This window comes from Eptatretus burgeri, chromosome 5 (genome assembly GCF_056783735.1).
Source record: "Eptatretus burgeri isolate ZD-2024b chromosome 5, Ebu_testis_v1, whole genome shotgun sequence".
Lineage (NCBI taxonomy): Eukaryota > Metazoa > Chordata > Myxini > Myxiniformes > Myxinidae > Eptatretus > Eptatretus burgeri.
In genome coordinates, this window is record NC_140965.1 from 92,548,988 (window position 1) to 92,572,865 (window position 23,878).

Sequence of the window (23,878 nt, forward strand, 5' to 3'; positions counted from 1 at the left end):
GGGCCAATCCAAACCAAATTTGGTGGAATAGGATTTTTTTGTCTATCCATACCAATCCACGCCTGGAGGGAAGAATGCGATGGAAGAGAATGTGGAAGTTGATTCCACAGGTGGGGAAAATAGAGGTACGAATGAGTAGAGGTAAGCATTTGGGAGTTTCAACAGAAACGTGTGTGTGTGTGTGTGTGTGTGTGTGTGTGTGTGTGTGTGTGTGTGTGTGTGTGTGTGTGTGTGTGTGTGTGTGTGTCACCATGCCCAATTTAAATGTCCATCTGAGCAGATGGCGCAAACATTGATGCCTCGCCCTGCCTGTGAAACGCCAGGATGATAGTTTATCACTTGGTTGGGATTCAAACTAAGTCAGACAGCTTTGAAGCGAGATCTCCGTCTGCTTTCGCTAAATGATCCCATGCATTGACACTTATCAGCTGCCATTAATGCTTTTGAAATACAAGGCACATGTGGACAATCTCTCCAAAAAAAAACCCATCTCAAAGAATGAAGAACGTAATTTGTCTCGTGGCAGGAGCAATGCATTATTTAATGTGAGATAGTGGGGAATTTGTTGACCTTCCCAAACATAAGCAAGTTGCATGTTGCAAAATGTAATCGATCTAGGGCTCATAATGGAGTTTGTACATAAATAAAAAACATATATGACAAAGACTTCAGCAGAAATCGCTGTATTGTGTGGATATCAAGGACATTTAGGAGCGGATGAACAAATGTATATAGTGTCGGTGATTTGAAACCTGTGATCCCAGCATCCTGAGCCACAGGTTCAGAGGGAAAGGCTAATTTTAGCACTTGCTTATTGACGGTGTCCACATTTGGTGTCTTCTTTTTTGTTTAACTTTTGTGTTCCAAGTTTCACTGCGAGAACCTACTTTTCATACAAGTGAATGATACAACTCGAGCCAAGAATGATCAGCACCCTTTATTGTATTAACATTTGGACCTAGTGGACAAACTGTGTGAAGAGCACTAAGACGCGTTCATGTGCTGCTGCATTCTAGGAACTTGGACCTACCTCCACAGTTGAGCATTCCGAGTGAAGCTGAGCAGACAGCAGGGGGGAGCAATAAGGTACTGTGGCTTGTTTGTTGCCGTTCCCTTGTATGTCATTTCCTAAACTGCAACATTTATTTGAGACGTACTGCAGCAAATGCTGTTCATGTTGCGCGTGCACTTTGTATGAATTTCCTTCCTTTTCTTCTCAGCCCGATGATATCTTCAAAAACTTTGGACTCGATCATTCCATTACGGCCACACAACAAGAAAACTCCGAGCACAAAGAGAACGGGGTTTCCACCCACCTCAGCAAGGTAACCTTTTATTTCTTGCACCTCCACCTGCAGGTTATGATGAGGTTTTGCTTGATGATCTCCACTTAATGAGCACTTCTGCACTTCTGCACAAATGGCAAAATTACACCCTTTGTTTCCTTGAGCAGTAGTGTGTTTTTTTGTTTGTTTGTTTGTTTTTTAACTGAGTCTGACTTCGAACATCGTCACATCGCATCGTGTACCTAGCTCACTCACTCGCTCACACAAAGCATTGTCATGAGGATACAACATGTGGTAAATGATCTCGCCATGGGTCATTTGTTCTTTGAGCAGAAAGGGCACTCGCTGAACAGATGAGACTTCTCATGCGTATGTTTGGCCACGGATCAATTGGTGTGTGTTGAGAAAATCGAAAGCCCCAAGTCTTGATTGACTGCCACCAATGATGCTCGAGAGGTTTTGAAATCCACAGCATCGTGCAAGGAAAGTCGTTATCGGATCCGTCTCCCGACTCAACAGCAATGCATACGCACCTGGTACACTCGAATGTAGAAGTGCCAGATAGATCTCCGCACAGGTCACGACCTCCATGCACCGTTGCATAGAATACGAGAGAAGAAGTTGGCTTGTTTCTCCCATAGGTTGGCTTTGGCTTGTTTCACGTTGTCATCTGAGTTGTCTACTGTTCACACAGAATCGGACCTCAGGTTCAATTCCCATATATTTTTGATTTGTTCATCGTCCGCTGAATGTTTTTCTAATTCGTATAAAATTACAATGATGCCCTTTAACCTCATATGGAAATGTACAGTGCCTTCAGAAAGTAGTCACACCCCTGAACTTTTTCCACATTTTGTTTTTACAGCCTGAATTTGAAATCTATAAAACTGAGATTTTTTTTTTGTTACAGATCTATGCAAAATACCCCATTACCTAAAGTGGAATATTTTTTTTAGAAATATTTACAAATTCATTAAAACTGAAAAGCTGCAATTTATTGAGTCAATAAGTGTTCAACCGCTTTGCAATGATACTCCAAATTGAGCTCAGGTACATCCAATTTCGTTTGATCATCCTTGAGATGTCTCTACAACCTGATTGAGTCCACCTGTGGCCAATTCAACTGATTGAATATGATTTAGAAAGAAACACACCTTTCTCTATAAAGTCCTACAGTTGACAGTGCATGTCAGAGCAGAAACTCCATCATGAAGTCCAAGGAACTGTCCGTAGAACTCCGAGATAGAATTGTGAGGAGGCATAGATTTGGGGAAGGGTGTAAAACAATTTGTAGAGTGTTTAACGTTCTCAAGAGCACAGTGAGCTCCATCATTAGGAAATGGAAAGAATATGGAACTCCCCAGACTCTTCCGAGAACTGGCTATCTGACCTAACTGAGCAACTGGGCAAGAAGGACCTTGGTCAGGGAGGTGACCAAGAACTCAATGATCACTCTGACAGAACTAGAGTTCTTTGGTTGAGATGGGAGAACTTGCCGGAAGGACAAATGTCTCTGCAGCACTTCACAAATCTAGGCTTTATGGGAGAGTGGCCAGACGGAAGCCACTCTTGAATAAAAGGGACATGACAGCACACCTGGAGTTTGCAAAAAGGCACGCAAAAGATCTGAGGGCATGAGGCAAAAGATTATGTGGTCTGACGAGATGAAAATTGAACTCTTTGGCCTGAATGCAAAGTGCTACGTCTGGCAGAAACCGAGCACAGCTCATCACCCATCTAACACCATCTCTACCATGAAGCACGGTAGTGGCAGCATTGTGCTATGGGGATGCTTCTCAATGGCAGGGACTGGGAGACTTGTAAGGATAGAGGGAACAATTAATGGATCCAAATGCAGGCAAATCCTTGAGGAGAACCTGCTTCAGAATGTTAAAGACCGAAGACTGTGGTGAAGATTTACGTTCCAACAGTACAATGACCCCAAGCATACAGCCAAAGTAACACTTAGACTGGCAGCCCAGACCATCAAACTCCAAATAATGAGGTCCCAAGGTTGCACCCCAAAGGATGTTAGGAACCTTCCTCTCAGCTTCGGAAATGGATGTCTGCCGGGATATAGTGGGTGGATTTAATCCCCAGCTCATCAAAAGCAGCCCCTCAAAATGGCACAAGATCCAACATAGGAGGTCCCAAATGAAATCGACCTAGAAGAAGCATCAGGCCCCCCCTGAATATGGTATCGCCATTTACAGACATTTTGGGGTGTGACATCGACAGACATTAACATCGCCATTAACAGACTTTTTTTTACTTTTTATTTTATTTTACTGCATTTCAATGTCCTTATAGACGTCAAACATCGCTATATATTGGGCCCTCGACGTAGCTTAGCATCCTCAGTAAAGCATCTACTGTTTCGTTGCTGAAGATCACGTATCTTCCATCCTGATCCACATGCCCTTTTCAGAAGTTACTTTATGACTTCCCATCCATAATGCGCCCGACAATCAAGCCCATCAAACACCAGATCACACATCATATCAAGACCACGGGACCCTCCGTTTTCGCACGTGCTCGTCGACTAGCACCCAATAAACTATGGTCACACTGCCAGGAGTTTGACTATGTGTTTACAATGTAAGATTATCAGACCATTATCCAGCAGTTGGGCTTCACCACTACACATGGTCGCAAAAATGGCACCTTGGGATTGGCATCCTTGTGGGGATTACCAATCCTTAAATAATGTGACTGTTCCAGACCATTACCATATTCCACACATTCTGAATTTTGCTGCTACAATCTTCTCAAAGGTCAACCTCATTCATGCATAGCATCAGATTCTTGTGGATCCAGATGCCATCCTGAAGACAGCAGTCACCATGCGTTTTGGCCTGTTCGAATTCCTTTGGATGCCATTTAGCCACGCAATACCGAACAAACCTTTCAACATTTTATCAATCAAGTGCTCTGGGGATTACACCTTTGTTACGTGTACATAGATCATTACCTAATCTGCGCCACGGCAGAAAAACATTAGGGACATAAACTTCTCCTCTTCACCTATTTTCAAGACTTCGGCATCATCATCAATCCCACAAAGTGCACATTCGGAGCTTTGGAGTTGAATTTCCTCGGCCACAGTATTAACGGCTAAAGCATCTGTCCACTCGAGGAGAAAGTGCAGATAATTCAAGATTTCCTGTTACCATAATCTCAACTCAAATTGGAGAGCTTTGGGCTTATCAACTTTTACAATTGACTTATTCCAAATGCAGCTCTAATACTGCAGCCACTGAATGTGCTACTCACAACTGGTAAGCATCCTGAAGTGTATCGATGGATGGGAGCCAACCTTGTCGGCCTTCCACACCATCTGACACACTGGCCAATGCTTCACTCCTGATTCATCTGAAGCCAGAGGTTCCAACAAGCTTGATGGTAGATGCGTCTGAGGTCGCGGTGGTTGCAGCCCTTCACCAGTTCATCGATTCTGATTGGTGTCCATTGATCTTTTCTAAAATGCTTAAATCAACAGAATGCAAGTACAGCGCCTTCGGTGGGAATTAACTGCTGTGTACCTCACCATCAAATACTTCCGTCACTTCTTGGAGGCCAACCATTTATCCGTGCTTCGTGCTTACTGACCACAAACCTTTACCCTACACTCTATCCACCCATTTGGACTCTCTCTCCTCACACACTTCACCAACTCGGTTTTATCTTGCAGTTCATTGCCGACATCCGTCACGTCAAAGGAATCGTGAACTCGGCATTGAAGTATTGGCATTGTCTTCGACCAACACACAGCCAATGATTTTAATGCACTTTCCGCAGTGTACCAGAAGGACAAGGGGCTCCACCATCTAAAGTCTGCAACAGTTCACTTACGTTTTGCCTGGTACCATGCCCAGGGACAAACACAACTGAGCATGTTTATTTGTGCGCACGCATGCGTGTATGAGAGTGAGTGATACATCACAAAGAATCACAAGGAAATTAAACACAGATGGAGGCTATTCAGTCCATTATGCCTGTGCCACATCAACACCACACCAATTTATGAACATCAAATCAAGATAAGAAAATGCATTTTTTTTTTAAATGAAGTGTTTTCTGTGTTGTTTTTTTGTAGGTTTTTGTATCCCCCCCCCCCCCACCGAGAGGAAGGGGCATGGGCTTGGTTAAGAACACACATCATCCACACAACACCTCTTGACGAGCCCCCCACCGACAGCACTCCGTCCGCACGCACATAATCACCCATCAATGCTCAAACTACCTAAAAGTCCTGCCAACATCCCCATACCCCTCTATCTCCATAACTTCCAGGTACCTATCTAATTCTAATTTAAACTTATCTACTGTTTCTGCTGCCACTACCTTTCCAGGGAGACCATTCCATGCATTAACTACTCTCTGAGTGAAAGTCCCTTGCCTTACTACCGTCTTAACTCTCTTCTATATTCTCATGCGATGGTCTCTGGTCTTATAACTGTGTACTCTGTTGAATAATTCATCTGCATTTATTTTATCTATACCTTTCATTATGTTAAACATCTCTATCATATCTCCTCGTAACCACCTCCTTTCTAGTGTATAAAGCCCAGTCTCCTTCAGCCGCTCCTCATAGCTGAGTCGAGCTAGGCCCGGAATCCATCTAGTAGCCCTGCGCTGAACCCTCTCCATGGCATCTATGTCTTTCTGGAACTGTGGTGACCAAAACTGCACACAATATTCTAGATGTGGCCTCACTAAATTCCTGTACAATGTTAACACCACCTCTTTTGATTTATATATGACCCCCTTCCAAATACAACCTAAAACCCTATTTCCTTTATCTATAGCTGCCTGGCATCATCCTGCCTGCTTACCTCCCGTATCTATTACCACTCCCAGATCCTTCTCCTGTGTGACACGCTCCAAAATTACCCCTTGCATTCTGTAATCTCTATTTTCATTGTTCTTTCCCATCTCCTACACCTTACATTTGCTCAGGTTAAATTACATCTGCCAATCTTTTGCCCAATCTATGCAAGTATCAATACTTTCCTGTATCTGATCACCACCCCTTCTGCTATTCACTTTACCTCCAAGCTTTGTGTCATCTGCAAATTTGGAAAGCTTACTCTTCACCCCACTATCCAAATCGTTGATGTAAATAATGAATAGTAATGGTCCGAGTACTGATCCCTGAGGTACCCCTCTACTTACATCCTCCCAGCAAGACATCCTCCCACTCACAGCCACTCTTTGCTTCCTACCACTAAGCCAGTTTGCAATCCAATTAGCTACCTGACCAGTCACTCCACAAGCCCTCACTTTGGTTAACAACCTCCGATGTGGTACCTTATCAAATGTCTTCTTAAAGTATAGATATACTATGTCCACTGCCTTTCCATCATCCACCCAATCAGACACTGCTTCATAGAACTCTAAAAGATTTGTTCGACAGGAACTACCTTTAATTAGTTTGTATTTATTTAAATGGTTCCTCATCTGGTCCCTAATTAATGTCTCAAATCGACGGGACAGTCATGCCCTTTCGTTCCTGCTGCATTCCATCTTACAGTCTTCAACACTTTTTATTTGCTCGTGTACCCAGGTATTAGAACCCAGCAGCCCATCACCACGTCTGGCCATGCATCAATGCCACAATGTGTGCCATTGGGCCAAGCAGTTTCTTCAATGCTAACGCTCCAAGATCCAATGTCACACGACTCGGTAACTTTTTAAACACTGGATAGGCATTTTGACAGGGTCCACTTGAATCTTATCGAGCTCTTCAACCTTGAAATGGACACCACTATTTACTGACCTGCATCGATCATTTCACCCATTGGCCAGAGGTTACACCAATAACTGACATCTCTGCACCTAAGGTGCGTCAGACGCTGAAATCCCCTGGCTTTTGTCGAATCGTCTCTATTTTATGAGCTGACTCAACTCCTGGATACCGACTGTGTGCAAACCGCCACTTAACATCCAGCAGCGAGTGCTATAGTCGAAAGTTTCCACTGCAAACTTACCTTCCCTGAAAAAGGAACATGACTTCTCTGAACAGACGTCATACCTATGGTCCTGCTTGGCATGCGAGCTGATCTGAAAGAGGACCTTGGTTGCTCCATTGCAGTTAGTATGTGGTACACCGCTTCATCTCCCAGGGGAGTTTTCGATGAAACCTTTTGTCAGCGTCCTCGGACTCCTTTCCTGACATTGCCAATTATGCCAGCCAACTTAATTTGGCAATGCAAGGTCTCCAGGCTACACTGACATGTACGCCTTTGTCATGCCCGACTTTTATTCCCCAGGAGTTTTCTACATGCACCCATGTATTTGTGTAGTGTGACACTGTTAGGTTACCCTTACAGCAACCTTAAGACGAGCCTTACAAAGTTCTATTACGCTCAGATGAGACCTTCGTACTGGATATTAACAGTTGCTGTGATGCTAAATCCATAGATCGCTTGACCAGCTTTTCTTGAGACAGCACCAGAGCCGATCCTCCCACTGACCAACCGGTTGACAACTATTACAACGATACCCACACCACCACGCACGACTCACTTCAGTCATCATGTACACTTTCTAGCATTATATTTATAGAGTGCATTTTCTTTTTGACGATTTCTCTTTGCTGTACCTTTCCTTTTTACATGCGCAGTGTACATCTCTTATTCTACATCATTATATATTTTGTTTTTACGTTCCATTCGATTAACTCACCTTTGGGGGTGCAATGTGGAAGCACCATTTTTCCTTTGACTTCATTGAAGATTCACTTGCTTTAGCTTTGGTTCATCATGTTGGGATTTCCGGATAAGGATTCTGGTTCCTCCAGTGCATGATTGTAGAGGAATAAAGACTCAGAATCCGAATGTCTTGAATGTCTTTTCCTCCGTGATAAATGTTCTCAATACTTTGTAGCGAACATGAAGCTTCTTGAACACAGTACACATATTGAGAATAGTTGTGCTGACCTTTGACTCTTTTCTCACAGCCGCAGGTTTCTCTTACTCTGGAGGAAAAGCAGAAACTTGCGAAACAGCAAGAGCAAGCACAGATGTTGCGCAACCAGAAGCAGCTTTTACCGCAAAGCAAAGCACATACCATTTCTAACCCTCAGGTACATGACCCATGGTTTATTACGATGAAACCCCTGTTATCACGCCGATCATTTCCGTGGCTTGTATCACGATCGTTTGTCAGATTTTGCTGTATTTATTTGTTTTGACTTTTTTGCTCATGAAGTTAATAGGAATTTGTACCCGTTGATTGTTTATACATACTATAGGGTAAGCATTGAGGGGGTGAATCCCTTTTTAAGGCAGAATTTATTTGGCCAACATCCAGTCGCTTTTGTGGGATCTTTTCCATCAAAGTGTTTTTATTTTTTAACATCACAGGGAAAGGGTCTAGGACAAAAGTAAGAGGGTCCTCCTGGGTGAAAAAGCAAAGAAAGAAGATGTGAAAATATATTAATCAAATCCCATTCACACGATTGTTTCGTGACTTGAATTGTTGAAAGTTGATAGAGGTTAGAAACACACTGTTGGGGAGGCTGTTTCAAAGAAAGGCAGTGCAAGGGAAGGAGGAGACATGGCGATTGGTACAGAAGGAAGGAAGGAAAAGAGGGTATGCAGATAGGATGATGAGTAGAAGCTGGATGAGTATCATGTGAGGAGGAACAGAAACAGAGTTCAACAGAGCACTGACTGGTAAAAGAGGTACAGGGATGAGACTGCTCAACGGTGGGCCAAAGGATGGAGATGGATAGACAAAGTCGGATCATGAATCCATTGGACAGCCTTGGCTTCGATGCTATTTGGAATACCGTTGAGACATAAGAGCTCCTCAGACCTCAGAGCACCTCAGGAGCGCCACCTCAGACATAAGAACAGTATTCCATCACATATGGAATTGTAGAGGGTGAGAAGCTAATAGGATTTAAAGTTCTGAAGAGGAAACAAAGTTTCTTGGAGGCAGATTTGATGATATTGAGGATGTGAGGCTGCCAGCAGAGATAGCTGGAGATGGTGAAACCATGCATATTAATATAGGACAGCTGCAGTCAAGAGCTGGACATGAGAAGAGGAGGGGTGGCTGTGTTGATACTGTGGGATATAAGGAGGGTTTGAGTCTTGGATCGATTAAAAGAGACAACGTTGTCAGAGCCCTTTTGGAGGATGAGATTGAGATCATGACTGATGGAGGCAGCATTTGAGATGGGATTGGCAACAAGGGACTGGGAGGTGTACTGGAATTTTTTACTGGTGGAGGAGTGTACAGTAGTCATCAGCAAAGGAATGGACATGGTTGTTAGTGGTTGTGAGATGGTCATTGATGAAAAGGAGGGAGGGCAAGAGGAAAGAACCTTAAGGGACACCAGAGTTAATGTGATGGAAGTCAGAGATGGCACCAACAACGCATATCGAGATAGATCGCCCAGCGAGGAAGCTGGAAAACAGGAGATGAGCTGAGGTTGAATACCATGTATAGGGAGGTTTGCTCAAAGCTCCTTGAGCCAGGCAGACTCTGCAGAAAAGAACAGCCAATCTCTTCAAATCTATAGTTTTCCGTGACTTCGCTACATCCGTGCCATTTGCTGGTAGACCACCATTTTGGAGGAGATGCGAAACAAACGAGAACGTAGAAAAATGATCAATTTTGTATTGTTGTTCAATGTGCGGTGATGACTTCTAAAACTGTCAAGAACTGAAATTAAAGAGAATGGGGTGAAAGTAAAATATTATTTTGACAGAAAGTTATTTTTAAGTATTTTCCTTTCTCAGTAGAAATGCATTATTTTTTAATTTACTTTTATTTTTGGCAAGGTGTAGGAAGGAATAAGGGCAAAAAAGGCTTCAGTTAACTTCTTGAAGGCAAGGTGTTGCTGTCCCCCCTCTCATTTGGGGAAGGAAACTCCAGTGTTACGCATTTCAGCCAGATCACAGATATTCGTACTTGAGTCGGCTGTCCATCATGTATCATTCATTGCGCCTTTGTCACTTGATCAAATTTGTGAAATGCTGAAATAGTGCATCATTACCTTGGGGATTGGGGGTGGGGGAGTGTTTTAACGAGTGTGGAAAAGATCACGGTTTTAGATTTGGGGTGGGGGGGTGATGGAAGATAGGGGTGGAACAGCTGTCTTGAAGACCTAGAGGGAAGAATAGTAGAGTTCCCACAATAGGGTCCCGTGACCGTTTTTCCGGGACCAAGATTTGAAGGTTGATTTTAGTCAATTTGAGGGTGCTGATTAAAATGAGCTGGGGTGAACCTCGTGAAAATGTGGGCTGACTCGGCCAGATGCGAAAATTCAAAATGGCCGCCATGCTACTTACGGTATATCAAAAATTGCATATCTTTGGTTCTACATGTCCGATTTTTATGATTTTTCGGTCAAAATATATGTTTTGAAGGTCAAGGATGTCATATATTACCATTCCAGATTGTTATATTTAAGGGTTAAGTCACAAAATATGAAATATAACTTTTCGGGGGCCAAATCCAAGATTGTCGTCGAGTAACATCTGGAAAATAGTAAAAAATCAATTTTCTTCTCATAATATTATTGGCAGTGAGTCTTTTCATGCAAGTAAATGGTTGTTTATATGTGGGAGTGCACAAAAATTCAGACAAGAAGAGAAGGACGCAATCATTGTCTTTATTTTCAGAACATGATGTGTACATAATATCAATTTCTCAACTTTTACACTGTTCAGGTAGGTTATACCATTCTTTTGTCTGTCCCTCCTGTACTTTATCTAGAACAGTAATATGATGAAAGAATATCAACATTCCTTCATTTTGTCTGTAGAGCAACAGTGTTTCAATGGAAAAATGAAATAAAACATGAATTATCTGAATTCCCGGAAATTGACGCTTTCCCGGTAAGTATTCTTGTAATTTGCATTGACCAAAGTTTGATGTACTGTCCAAACTGTCTTTTATCTAAGACAGTCATAATAAAATAATATTAACATCTCTTATATTTTGACTGTGGCAATGTTTTTACAGTTGTAAATGAAATGAAATGAAATCTCCATTGAAACACATACATGTAATCCTTCAGTCACTATCTGAGTCGCTGGCTCCAGAGTCACAAACTTCATCATTACTTTCAGCCTCATCATCGTGCACCAATGTCTGTTCTTGTTCAACCAAGTCATGTAAACTTCTTGGGAGTGCATCATGGGGACCTCACTGACACACATCCACCGTCTTTCATTGTCCATCCATGGTTGGTGGGATTTGGGGGTGCATCCGGCTTGTCATACTTTAGTTGAATGTAAACTTGGTAGTTAACTCGCGTCACATGCAGATTGTGAGAATCTGGATCTGGTGGGATGCGGGACGTGGACTTGTTTTTAATCTGACCCCACTTCCGTGCTCTGGCTTCACCTAACGTTTTACTGATTGTGTCACTATAGATGTGTCTAATAGTGAATGTGGCCATTTGCTGAAGCACCTCTTGTGTCACTGGAAGTGTTTTGCCAACATCTTTCAAAAGATTGCGTGCCTCCTGAGTTCCTGTTCCTTTTTCATAAACTGTTTTTTTCCCATGTCAATAGAAGCCAGATGTTGTATCAGATCCACTATGGATGTGTAATGGGATTAATATTTCAGCTACATCATTGGAGCAAAGGTCTCTGCAGCTGATGATTTTGTCTTTCCGTTTGATAGCAAGGGTGCCCTCCAGTTGATGTGCAACATATGCAGAAAGAATCACTACATCTGTGTCCTCGGCATCAATCACGACTGTCTCCATTTTTCCTGCTTTTTGGATTTGCGAATATATGAAGAACAGCATTGTGTCCGCCTCAATGTGACGACATTCAAATTCTTTCATCCTTTCTTCGGAGGAGATGTTCCAACAATTTTGCCTGATGGAGTACACAAAGTCAATTTCTCTATGATTCTTTACAAGCTTGGTGAACTCATCCTTTAGAAACTTTTGCAGCCTTTGTTTGTTTCCCTGATTGCTGAACAGCACCTGGAAGTTCTTTGTGGCAGGAAACCTATCTGATGTTTTCATGTACACATTTCTGGACCCATCTCTATATGCTGTCGTGGATTTACGACGCTCATGCTCACTGTCTTTGATGGGATTTTCCACACCATCGGCATCATTTACAAAACCAATCTGGCTTGCATTTGGATGCCTTCTGCGAATAATGGAAAAAAGCTTTTCAGCATATTCTCCCCACGTGAGGGCAGACCCATCAGCTTTCTCACGATCTTTTGCAGTATGGGGCGCTCATCTCCACAGGAAACCCATATCGACTAGGGCAATGTACTGATCTGGAAAAGGTTCGACAGGCTGCATGTTTAATTTCTCAACTCACTTTGATTTTTGCACTTTCTTCATGGTACCGTTGATGTTAAATATGGGTAAACACTCATCTGTCACGCGAAATTCCATCACCTGTGCGAGAGTAAACTTCTCTTCACCAGATTCTGCCAGCCAAATTAATGATGCCATTGCTCTGTTTTCCATAGCATCTGTCTTTGTCACTTTGCCTGAGACTGAATCCCTAGTTACAGAAGGTTTGCTGAAAGTGTATCTTGAACATCTGTGTATAGTAGCATCAAATGGTGTGTTCTGTGAAAACATTCGTTCTCTGAAGAATTGAGTCACTCTTGTTTCACCACCTTCGTGAGTACTTTCAAAATCACGTACCAGGTCACCTGAGGTGACAACACCGGATACCAGAGCTGTCAATTGTGGTTTATCCAAGTCAAATGGGTCACAGTCAAACTCAGTGATGCAACTGTCAAGGTCTTGGACAACCTGTTCGTCAATCTTCAGACGACTGGGGGTATTCTCAATATGCTTCAGAGCAGAGGTCTTCATCTGTGCCAGTGTGTGAAGAGCTGCCCTTACTCTGTTGACTGAGTTCACGTTCCTCGTAGTAGTTAACAGCATCTTCTCATTCCGCAGAATTTTCAGCCATCCAGCCTTCATCTTGGAACCTTTGTTCATTGTCATTTCAATCCAGAGGTCTAGAGGCAAACACGAATATGGCCTGCCAGTCATTGATTGTGCAAACAATCCATCTCGTAGGTATCTGGCCTTTTCCTTGGTGAAGACTACTTACTTCAAGCCAGAATTCCACAAGCCAGCGAGCATACCGGTCTTTGTCGTAGACATGGAGCCATGGCATCATCATTCGCAATGAAGCCTTGAATTCATCCCAGTTCCTTGTTTTCACTGCATGGATATTCAGCATCAGAACTTCTACCATGGACATGAAACTCAACCAATACTTAACCATGGAACTGTTAGATGACTCGGCGCTCTGGAACACTTGTTCCACGAAGAACACAATATCTGGGTGAGATTCCGACTCTGAGTAGACTTCCTGCTTTTGCTCTGGAGTTGTGGAGGATTCCTGAAGTATGGAAATCTTCTCCTTTATATTTTCAGACAGGGACACCCCATCCTGCATGCCTTCTCTGATCATCCATCGACTCAGAGCTTCATACATGAACCGAAGACATCTGATGTTACGTTTGTAGTGTTTCGCACGTAGTGCCTTCTCTACTGAACCTTCAGCAATGGCCTGTGCAGCAACCAGTATGTCATACAAGCCAGAACTATCAAACCGTTAATAAATGGCAGACATGAATGAGTACTGTGTGTGGAAAGGCCCAAGAAATGGCACAATGTCTTTGAAGGCTTCAGGATTTTCATTACTCAGTTGCACCTTAAGTGCATAAACTGGTTGATCACCAACTAGCAAAAGAAATGGCATTCTTTTTTGTCTCAGCTGCAGCAACCATCCTGCACATCACTTCGTGGACTACAGATTTGTGTGGAGGCTAAGGAAATGTTAAGAAATAGTATGGTTTGCTCTTTTTCACATGTTGCTGCACAGTAATCTGAAACCCACCAAATGCACCAGTTATTTGTTCATCAGCAGGCATGTTTGCTTGGTCATCTGCACGACACACCAAAGCATGGATGACACCCCTCTGTCTCTGTACATCTGGTTTCTGACAACTAATATCAATCTCTGGACGAGGAGCTGGTTGTCCACGTTTCACTGTTTAATAGGGCTGAACAACATGTTGCTCCAGGCACAAACGTTTCACGTCTTCTGAACTTGTGGGCAGTGGTCGCATGTCTCTTTCTGCATCTGGTAGAGTTACTTCCAGGTTCTGAGGTTGCACAAACATAACATTGGTGCGGTGTGACGTATCAGCGCCTGTAGTGTGTCTTCACAGAAGTCGTCATTGTCAAGAATGCCAATTCCAGGAATATTCTCTGCAAGCTCTACTGGACATACATCATTTTTTTCAAGGTCACGCTTTGCCCATGAATCATAGAGTTGAAGAACAGATTTATGGCTGATTCGGAGGGAGAACTTTATGAGGATGTCCAGAATCTCTCGACTTGGGGTCAGTCCATGCAGTGTCACTGACAGCTGTATTTAAAATGCAGAGGTTTTTCCTGTGATGTATGACAAAAGTAGCGAGGCAAATGCATGAACCACAGGATCTCTGCTGCTTTCTTCAAAGTTCTGCTTCTGTGGGGTTTTCAACCATGTCAGAAACTTCAAAAGCATGTCATTTGGGGCCTGTGGTGTCTCCAATTCCTCGACACTTGGTGGCCATGCCATTTCAGGAATACTAGCAAGAGCATCTTTCATGCGTCTAGCAACATTGTTGAGCAGCTCATCATCACTGACACCCAATGAATAAATGGCTGCTTCAGTGTAGCTGTCACCAGCTGATGTATCATATACTAGTGTACTTTCATTTTTTCGATGGCAGTCATGAAAGCCAACGTTTTCACCAAATTCTTTCTGAAGCATTTCCTTGATGTTGCTTGACTTCTTGCCACTGGGGTCAAAACCAAAGTTTCTCAGTAAGGCCTTATAATCAGACAGCAGGCTCTGTAGAGTTCCAAACCTATCTAGATGATGCCATTGCTGTGCTAAAGTCTTCAGATTGTCCCATGATTCAGGGTTAGTATTGGATTTGTTTTCATCGCAATGCTCACCACAGAGGATGCACTTGTGGCTTTCCTCACGTCTCCTTTTTTTACCTTTTCCCTTGGACGACATGGCTATGACTCATTCAAGGATCTCTGTAATAAATGAAAAGTGTGTTAAAACATAGTAACATTTCAGTTAACTTAAAACCTACGCATCTTAACTATTCAGGGTGTCTTCCTGGTCTTCTTCGTTGCAGTCTTGTGGCCGTCTAGGATTTTTCTGCAAAAATGATTAAAAAAGCATTTGTAAAATTCTAATTCTTACACTTAACAAGATATTATGCTGATAAATGAAATATTTGACTTTAAAACATGTGTTTAGACCCAAAAATCATAAAAATCGGACATGTGGAACCAAAGATATGCAATTTTTTAATATACTGGAAGCCGTGTGGCGGCCATTTTGAATTTTCGCGTCTGGACAAGTTAGCCCACATTTTCACGAGGTTCACCCCAGCTCATTTTAATCGGCACCTTCAAATTGACTTAAATCAACCTTCAAACCTTGGTCCCGGAAAAACGGTCACGGGACCCTATTGTGGGAACTCTACTACAATGAGATTGAAGAGAATGTGAAAGTTGGTTCCATCGGTGGGAAAGAAGAGAAACAAGTGAGTGGAGGTGAGTAGTGATCCTGGATTTTGGGATTTTCATGAAAAGGAGGTTGATGGTGGACCACATGCACCCTGTAGGAACCTGGGGGGAAGGTGGAGGGGAACAAAGCATGGAAAGAGCAAAGGGTGCAAGACCAGCAACAACGTGGTAGAACACAGAGAGACCACCAATCTATCAGCGATGGTAAAGTGATAGGCCCCGAGAATTGGCTTCATCGCGAGAGATTCCAATTTGATCTTGAATGCGTTGGTTTCCATGGCAATTTTACCTCGACTTAGTTGAATTGGCCTCGTCATTTTTGATGGGATGTTATACCTCTTGTAGCAGCAGCAAGAAGGTTGACACACTTTTGTACTGGCTGTCTTGGTAACGGGTGGAAAGAGAGAAGGCCATACCAATTCCAAATACAACTTTTAATGACCTGTTTTATCTAGTTATCCTCTTGATTTTAACATTGACAGGCAAGAGGATGTCTGCTTTAATAGCCTGTCTACAAGGTGGGTTTTTAAGCTCACATTCATCAAGTAAGAAATGGTACCTCCTCTGTGTTTGGACCAAGCACAGGCCACATGGGTAATGCCACATTGATCCTTTAGGTGGCAAGATACACTTGAGGTTTGAGTTTCTTTGTTTTTAATCCTTGTTGGATTTCGTGCTTGCATATATATCTTGGAATGTTACGGTATCAATGATTCAACCTTTCATTTTGTCATACCTGTTCATTTAAATGTAATTGTTTAATAATGCATTTGTTAAATGAAAGCTCTGCCCCTCCCCCCACAGCCTAAAAACCTTGCACAAAATCTGTTGGATGACTTTATGAAGCCAGGTGCGTCACTTACCCCAGGTGGGCTCAGTGCGACAGGAACATTTTCCAGTGGATCTTGGAGAGTGAACAGTGCAATTGGAACTCCCAATACAGGAACACGATTTGCAACACCCCCTTTGTCCACTGGTAATGGCTTTGCACCACTCGCTTTCAATGGTGTTGTTCCCATGGCAGCTGGAATGCCAACCCAGGTTATGGCCGGTAACCCTGTAGGATATGGGCCAGTGTCAGGTGGTCCCCTGAAACCCTCAAATATGATGTCGCTTGACAATCTCTTTGGACCTCAAAAGGCCAAAGTGACCTTGAACCAACTTTCGCAGCCACGTGCAGCTGCACCAATGCAAAGTGGAACATGGAGTGCAGCATTTATCCCTGCTGCCAATCAAGCTTTGGGACAGGGGAACCCTTTCCTTGGAAATCCTCCAACGCAGACCAACCACATTTCTCGATCAAATAGCACAACACCAGTCTCAGCCAGCAGTGACCTGAAGGACTTGCTCGGATGAGTGCCTCCAGGACCGAGGGTTTGGGCTTGCTCAGTGAAGTGCCTTCCATTATACTTGCCATTTCTTGCTTTCCCAAAACGAACTCGTGGTCACATGATACCAGCTTTCATTTTCTCATTTGTTTGATTGAAACTTTTATTTTGATGGATTTGTTTGTCTGACTTGATAAAGCTCGGTGTGCCACTTGCCCCGTGTGGACTTCGTGCTACAAGGAAAATAAAGCATCTTCAAAGGAAAGGAAAATTTGAAAACATTGGTGCTTGGGTTAAAGAAAAGAAATTCAGAAAGAGGATCATGGCACACCTGTAACAACAACACCCTTATCAAGCTTTGACTCTTCTGACAATCGCCCAGCTTTCGAGCTTCATTGAGGAATGAGCCGCTGTTGCAACCAACTTTTCCACTGTTTTAACCTCGAGTTTGCAGCTATGCCTGATGCACATGACTGACCTTCACATTAGAGACAGAATAACTTTGGATGGGTGAAATATTCAAATATTCCTGTGACATTTGAGGCAAGACACTTGTGCTTGCATCGATTTCCCCAACCCTCAGGTGCAAATGCCAAATGGCACCTTAAATTGTGCTGTAGTTTTCTCTGTAAGCTTCGTCCATAAAGTAGGTCCACGAGTTCGTTCATTTGGAAAGGAGACTTGAAAGCTGTCACCAGATCTAACCGTCGAGCTTGTTCCACACGAGTAATTGTAAGAAATGACGACTTTCAGAGGAAGGTTACTCTCATCCCTTTATTCGGATGTTTAGCGTTTCCCTACTTGGAATTCCGAACGCATTGTAAAAAAAAAAACAATTCCGCGCTACATCGTTTTTGTCGCACGATGCGTGCACGGACCAACATGTCTGCTTCAAATGTGATGAACCCCCTTAATATCTTCCACCATGTTTATTTAAATACATTTTCACATTCTTGTTCATTCCTCATAAGTCTGGAAGTTGGACGATGAGGGGTTAATATGTGTATATATTAGAATGTTTACAAACCTCTGCATTTGCAACATGCACATGTGACGTTTTGAAACCCAGTTAATGTATCATCAGTTTATAAATATCGTTTCGTTTATAGTGCAATGTGCTATTTCATAATGATGGCGATTGTTGAACCATGTACATTTCTCCACACGAGGTGTTTTTGTTTTATTGATGCAATGCCATTTTAAATACGCTTGTAGTTTAGAACATAGAAATGAAAGACGAGTTTGGCATCTAATCTTGACTCGATTGCTTCATTGTTTTTTGTCAATGCCATTAGAGTGCAATAAAATACCAAAATGACTTTATTTTCCTTGCTATTGTTTTGCATATGCATACATATTATCACAAATAAATATCAGTGTGTGTGTCCGACCGTCCGTCCGTCTCCTCCATAACTCCAAACCCATGAAACGTAGCGGTCCCAAACTTTGCGTGCATACTAAGGGTCTTCAAGGTAGTGTAGGAGTGAAAGATGGGTGTTTGGGTTAACTTAAACACCTCTTTTGTAGATAAACGGCCTTATTTAATTATCCTTTATCAAGGTGGTGTTATGCTTGGTCACCTTGCTGTTCCTCGCTGGGGTCTTAATTTTTTGCCATTGTTTTTGTCTTGCTCAACAATGCCTTAACTTGGAACAGACTGCAATGATTTCTTAACTATAAAGTTATTTTATTACTTACGAAACCTAAAGATTTCGTAAGTATATTGATGACTTCCGTCATCTGTTTGTGTGTGTGTGTGTGTGTGTGTGTTTGTTTGTGTGTGTGTTTGTTTGTAGGAACGATAACTCGAGAACGGAAGAAGCTACCAATGCCAAATTACACCACGTGATTCAGTAGGGTGATGGCTAGCGCTGATTAGATTTTGGTCAAAATCGGTTACAGTGAGGTCAAAAACATTCGATTTTTGATGGTTTGGTACAGCATCATCGTAGAAACTTCTGGTTTGCGTTGCTTCCTTCTCTCGAGACAGCTTTTATTAGACAAGGTCAGAGGTCAAGTTGACGATTTCGTAAGTACCAGTCTATGACTGCTTGTTTTATTTATTAATTATTTTTTCACTTTCCTCACTCATATAATCGAATGCCTGATGATCATACTACGAATCGCTGGATACACTGCAATGCTTACAAACACCCAGAGTCGCCAGTGCTCGTGGTTTTGTTTCATTTCTGCACATGCCATAACCTCAAGAATCTCTTGATCTCAGCCAAATTTCAAAATTTAAACTTTATTGACTTCAGCAGTAGTTCTGACTGCTACAACAGTGTTCATTTGTCTAATTCGGACATCGCTTGATATTCCGGGCATCTCTGGGTACATGGTATTTATATAACGGATTGGCAATCACGAATCACTTGCCAAGCCAGCCGTTCCTTAACCAAGTTTTTACAAAGCAATGAATCGCCACATCACAGCAGGATAGCCGAGAGGTACCCATGCTCGCTCAAGCTGTTTAGCCTGGGTTTGAATCCTGACCCAGCAATACTGTCAAACCAGTGTGTCACAGGCAGAGTGGTTCATCAATGTGTGTGCCGTCTTTCAGATTGATGTTAGTAGGGTAAGAATACTGATTCTGGCTCACTTTTCCCCATGTAAATGAATGGGGGATTTTCAGCGATTCATATTTTTTTTCCCTAAAAATAAATCCCCTTTTTATCCCAAGGTATATTTATTTGTCTCCCCTTTTAACTTGGAGGTTGAACCTCATTGAATTGAACACCTGGGGGTTGAACAGCTCACTCATTGAACCTATAAAGATTTGTTCATTCTCAAATTCCTTCAATAGTTTAATTTTCTTTGCACAATAATCCCCATCTAAAATATTGACAAACAAAACATTTGAATCTTTATATTTTTTAAGATACCCCATTTGTGCCATTACGAAATGATAAACTTCTCTTAATGCTCTCATCTGACCACCTCCTGAGCCACATATCATTTTGAGATTATAGTAAATTGTTTTTTCATTGTTCAATTGATAACCATCAAAGTTTTCAGTCCATTCAAGGATATTCATATTTTTCTTTACATCCTCTAACTTACTAGTTTTTAAATTAATTCGCTGATTTGTTTTATTTACCTTTGTTTTAGTTATTTTTTCAATAAGACTTATTTGATATTTTTCACATTCATTATGTTTTCCATTTATATACCAAGACTGAGATTTTCTTCACTCTTTAGTTTGATTAATACTTGGTTTAACCATTTATATATTGTGAAAAAACGCGGCGGTAGCCCTTAAAAAACCCTAACCCATCTTCCCATCGTTAAAACATAATCTATTTTATACACTCTATCATACAATATCCATATGGAACACAATCTATTCCATTATCTAAAATAAATCTCTTATCATCAAAGGCTCCTAATGCCTTTTTATTTACTTCTTCACTATATATGTTATGTTTATAACTTCTTATTGTATTCATTTTCCTATATTCTTCTTTCTTATTCATCAAACAATTATAATAATTTCTAAAAGTTATTGATTTCTTTATTACATATTTCTTTATTCCCTTTAACCTCTTATCAATCTGTTCACCATACTTATAAGCATATGCCTTTGCTCTCAATCCAATAAACTCACTCATTACTTTTCCACCCAACTCATCCTTAAACTTACCAATAACCTTTTCATTCTTTTTGGAAAATAACTCACTCTTCTTGCTGAAATTACTTGTATCATATACTCCAATATTTTTCTTCATATCTTCATAAACATCATCAGTTTTTATATCTAGGATAAAACTATCAGTATCCATATACAACAATGAAACATTTTCACCATACTCTTTCTTTAAGTCATTATACAAATAATCATACATCAATATCTTTGATAAATCAAGAACTGCTGTTCCAATATAAATTGGTTTATCCATTACAATACTTTCCTTTTTCATATGAATTGCAGAAAAGTTCTCTGAAAAAACCTCTTCTCTCTCAAAACTTGGTTTATTTATCAATCTCGAAGCTTCTTTCCAAGATGTTGCGAATCTAATGTTTTGCCTGTTTCTAACATTTTCCATAGTCTTTCGAAAATACAGCATTATTCATTAATTTATAAAAGTCCCCTTCAAATTTTACTTTTGTATTTGCTCTCATATCTGTATTGAATTGAATATACTTTTTCACCCAAGGACTTTGTTTAAATTTTAAAACTCTATGAATTTTAGCTACTCTCAATCCTTCTCTCAAAAACTGTTTTAAGCTTCTCTGATGTAAAACATATCCCTCTTTATCATAGAATGTTGTTAATAACTTTTCTGTTGATTTGCCTTTAATATTAAAACTTTTATGATAATCACTGAACCATTCTTTCTTTGGGGTTTCTTTCTCACATGCAAAAGGAAGATCTTTATGCTTATTATGAAGATCACTCGGGTACCTCAAATCAACTTCAAAATAATAACCTTCTTCTTCGTCATTCAATTCCTCTTGAGAAGAAATAACAATATTCATCAAAGCCTTTTCATAATCCTTTTCTTCCACCCACTCTAATTTACCATAAGGCAGAGATTGAGACATTGCCCATCCATACAAATTATTAGCATCAAAATACATCAAATAATTACTATCTTTTTCACTATCATAATTTGGAAGATATTTATTATTTGCTTTAGCATATCTTTTTGAACATACTTGTGATATTCCACCTCTCTTGGACTTCTCAATCATCAAAAGCATATCAACATCACTGATTAAATCTATATCTTGTTTTGTCATTTTCAACATTGCACTCCAAGCTAAACCAGGAGCTGTGAAATAGTGGGCAGGGTCTAATCCATAACAATTTTTATTATGACAGAGTGTTCTAAAAGCCTCAAACACATCAGCTAACAATAAAACATCTGTTTTTAGATATAAATCATGATATTCTCCAAGGTTCTTTATCTTAAATATTTTCCATATTTCTTGTGCGTGTTTATATTCCTTATCACTTATCTCTTCTTCATAAAGGTTATTATAGAAACTTTCTTTTGAAGGAAGTTGTGTTTCTTTAAATCTCATAAATGAATCCATATAATCATAAGGATAAATTCCCTTACTTGCAAGAATTTTCTCTTTACTTTGAATTTCATTCCTTGTTTGAATTTCCTCTCTCGTAAGAATTCCTTCTTTAATCAGAATTTCATCTTTAATCTGAATTTCCTCTTTAGTTCGAATTTTCTTTATAATTAGAATTTCATCTTCAGTTAGAATTTCTTCATTAATTAGAGTTTCCTCTTTACTTTGAATTCTCTCTTTAATCTGAATTTCCTCTTTAGTGAGAATTTCCTCTTTTGGAAAGAATGAATTAAGATTTGGAAAAGAGTCCGTGGAGCTTAGATTTGATGCGAGGTAGGCTAGTGGTGTTCCCATAAACTTGTAAGAATCTAGAAACCTAATACGAGTTAAAGGTTTTGTGAATATCATTTTTGAAAATGAAATATACTTTTGACTTGTGTTTGTTATAGCAGAAATATTCCCTGGTGTTTTTGAAAGTTCATTTATAAATAGATGTGTATCATAGTTGGCGCTGTTGTGAAGAAAGACTGGAATAAAAGAAGGTAATTTATAATTAAGATTACAACAGGAATGAGCGGGACCTCTATATTTACCAGTAAGATGACAATGGTCTCTAACTTTAGACTCCTTAATTTCCCCCTCACAAATATGACAGATATTGTTCATTCTAAATTCTAATTTTTCTTCTTTGGTTAATTTCATCGGTTCATTTGTTTCTTTCATTAATTTAGTGAGTCTTATACAATCCTTTTCTAATCGTTTTACAAACTCTTGTGAAGCATTTTTTCCATGATAATGTTCAAGTTTGTTATACTTTTCTCCAACAGATGATTTGATATAATAACAGAAACCACAAGGAATATGTTTTTGATATTTATTTGTATATGGTTCTTTTGGATTAGGAGAAGCAGTATTTATCTTTTTAAGGATACATTCAAAATCAGCGTATATCACAAATGGGTGCATGATAGATTTATTATAATCTTCAAAATAAATCTTTTCACCAGGTTTAGGCATTGTAATTACAGCTGATTTATGATTACTACAATATTTTGAATGTTGTTCTAATCGTTCTTTTGTATGAAATGAATTAAGACATCGCTTACAAGGATATATTTTGTTTGCTGTTCTGAATACCTGAGAAGAGATTAATCTTGATAAATTATTGATGTATGTGTAATGTGAATTCTTTCCAACACTAAAATATAAAAGGTCAATGTGTGTTTCTTCATTTTTATAGTTGTTTGAAATTTTTAATATTTGAACTTTGTTTGTATCCGTTAATCCATATACATTAATAGAAAGATTATTCTTTTTCTCAAATTTAGGAATATCTGTTAGTGGCATTGGGAATTTAAAATCTTTAATGTCAAAGGTATTCTCCTATTTCATATATTGTTTTACTCTTTCTGAATTACATTTTGGTGGATGAAAGTGAGCAAGAACAGACCAGAGAAAACATTTATTATCATTGTTCTTAATATTAACAACTGCCTTCTTTCGTTTTATTTCTTTTGGTAATTCAATATAAGAAGAAGCTTTAAGAGGGTTTGATTTTAGAATGTGTATATCTAAAAAGATGATTTTTTTAATATTGAATCCACTTCCTACCACTGTATTATCAACATCCTCCTCCTGTCTTGATAGTTCTTCATAAACCCCACTATTCAAAAAATCTTGAA

At 40.3% G+C, this 23,878-nt stretch overlaps 1 protein-coding gene across 3 annotated transcripts in view; it reads left to right on the forward strand.

Moving 5' to 3' along the window:
• The window catches only part of SCYL2 (SCY1 like pseudokinase 2), a 126,245-nt gene extending 107,756 nt beyond the window's left edge, over positions 1–18,489 (forward strand). For all 3 annotated transcript variants that reach the window (XM_085882900.1, XM_085882901.1, XM_085882902.1), the window contains 4 exons: positions 1,017–1,086; positions 1,221–1,325; positions 8,248–8,373; positions 16,648–18,489. In XM_085882900.1, coding sequence (XP_085739026.1) covers positions 1,017–1,086; positions 1,221–1,325; positions 8,248–8,373; positions 16,648–17,199 — 853 coding nt within the window. In that variant the 3' untranslated portion in view covers positions 17,200–18,489. The remainder of the gene's footprint in view (positions 1–1,016; positions 1,087–1,220; positions 1,326–8,247; positions 8,374–16,647) is intronic.
• The last annotated feature ends 5,389 nt before the right edge of the window (positions 18,490–23,878 follow it).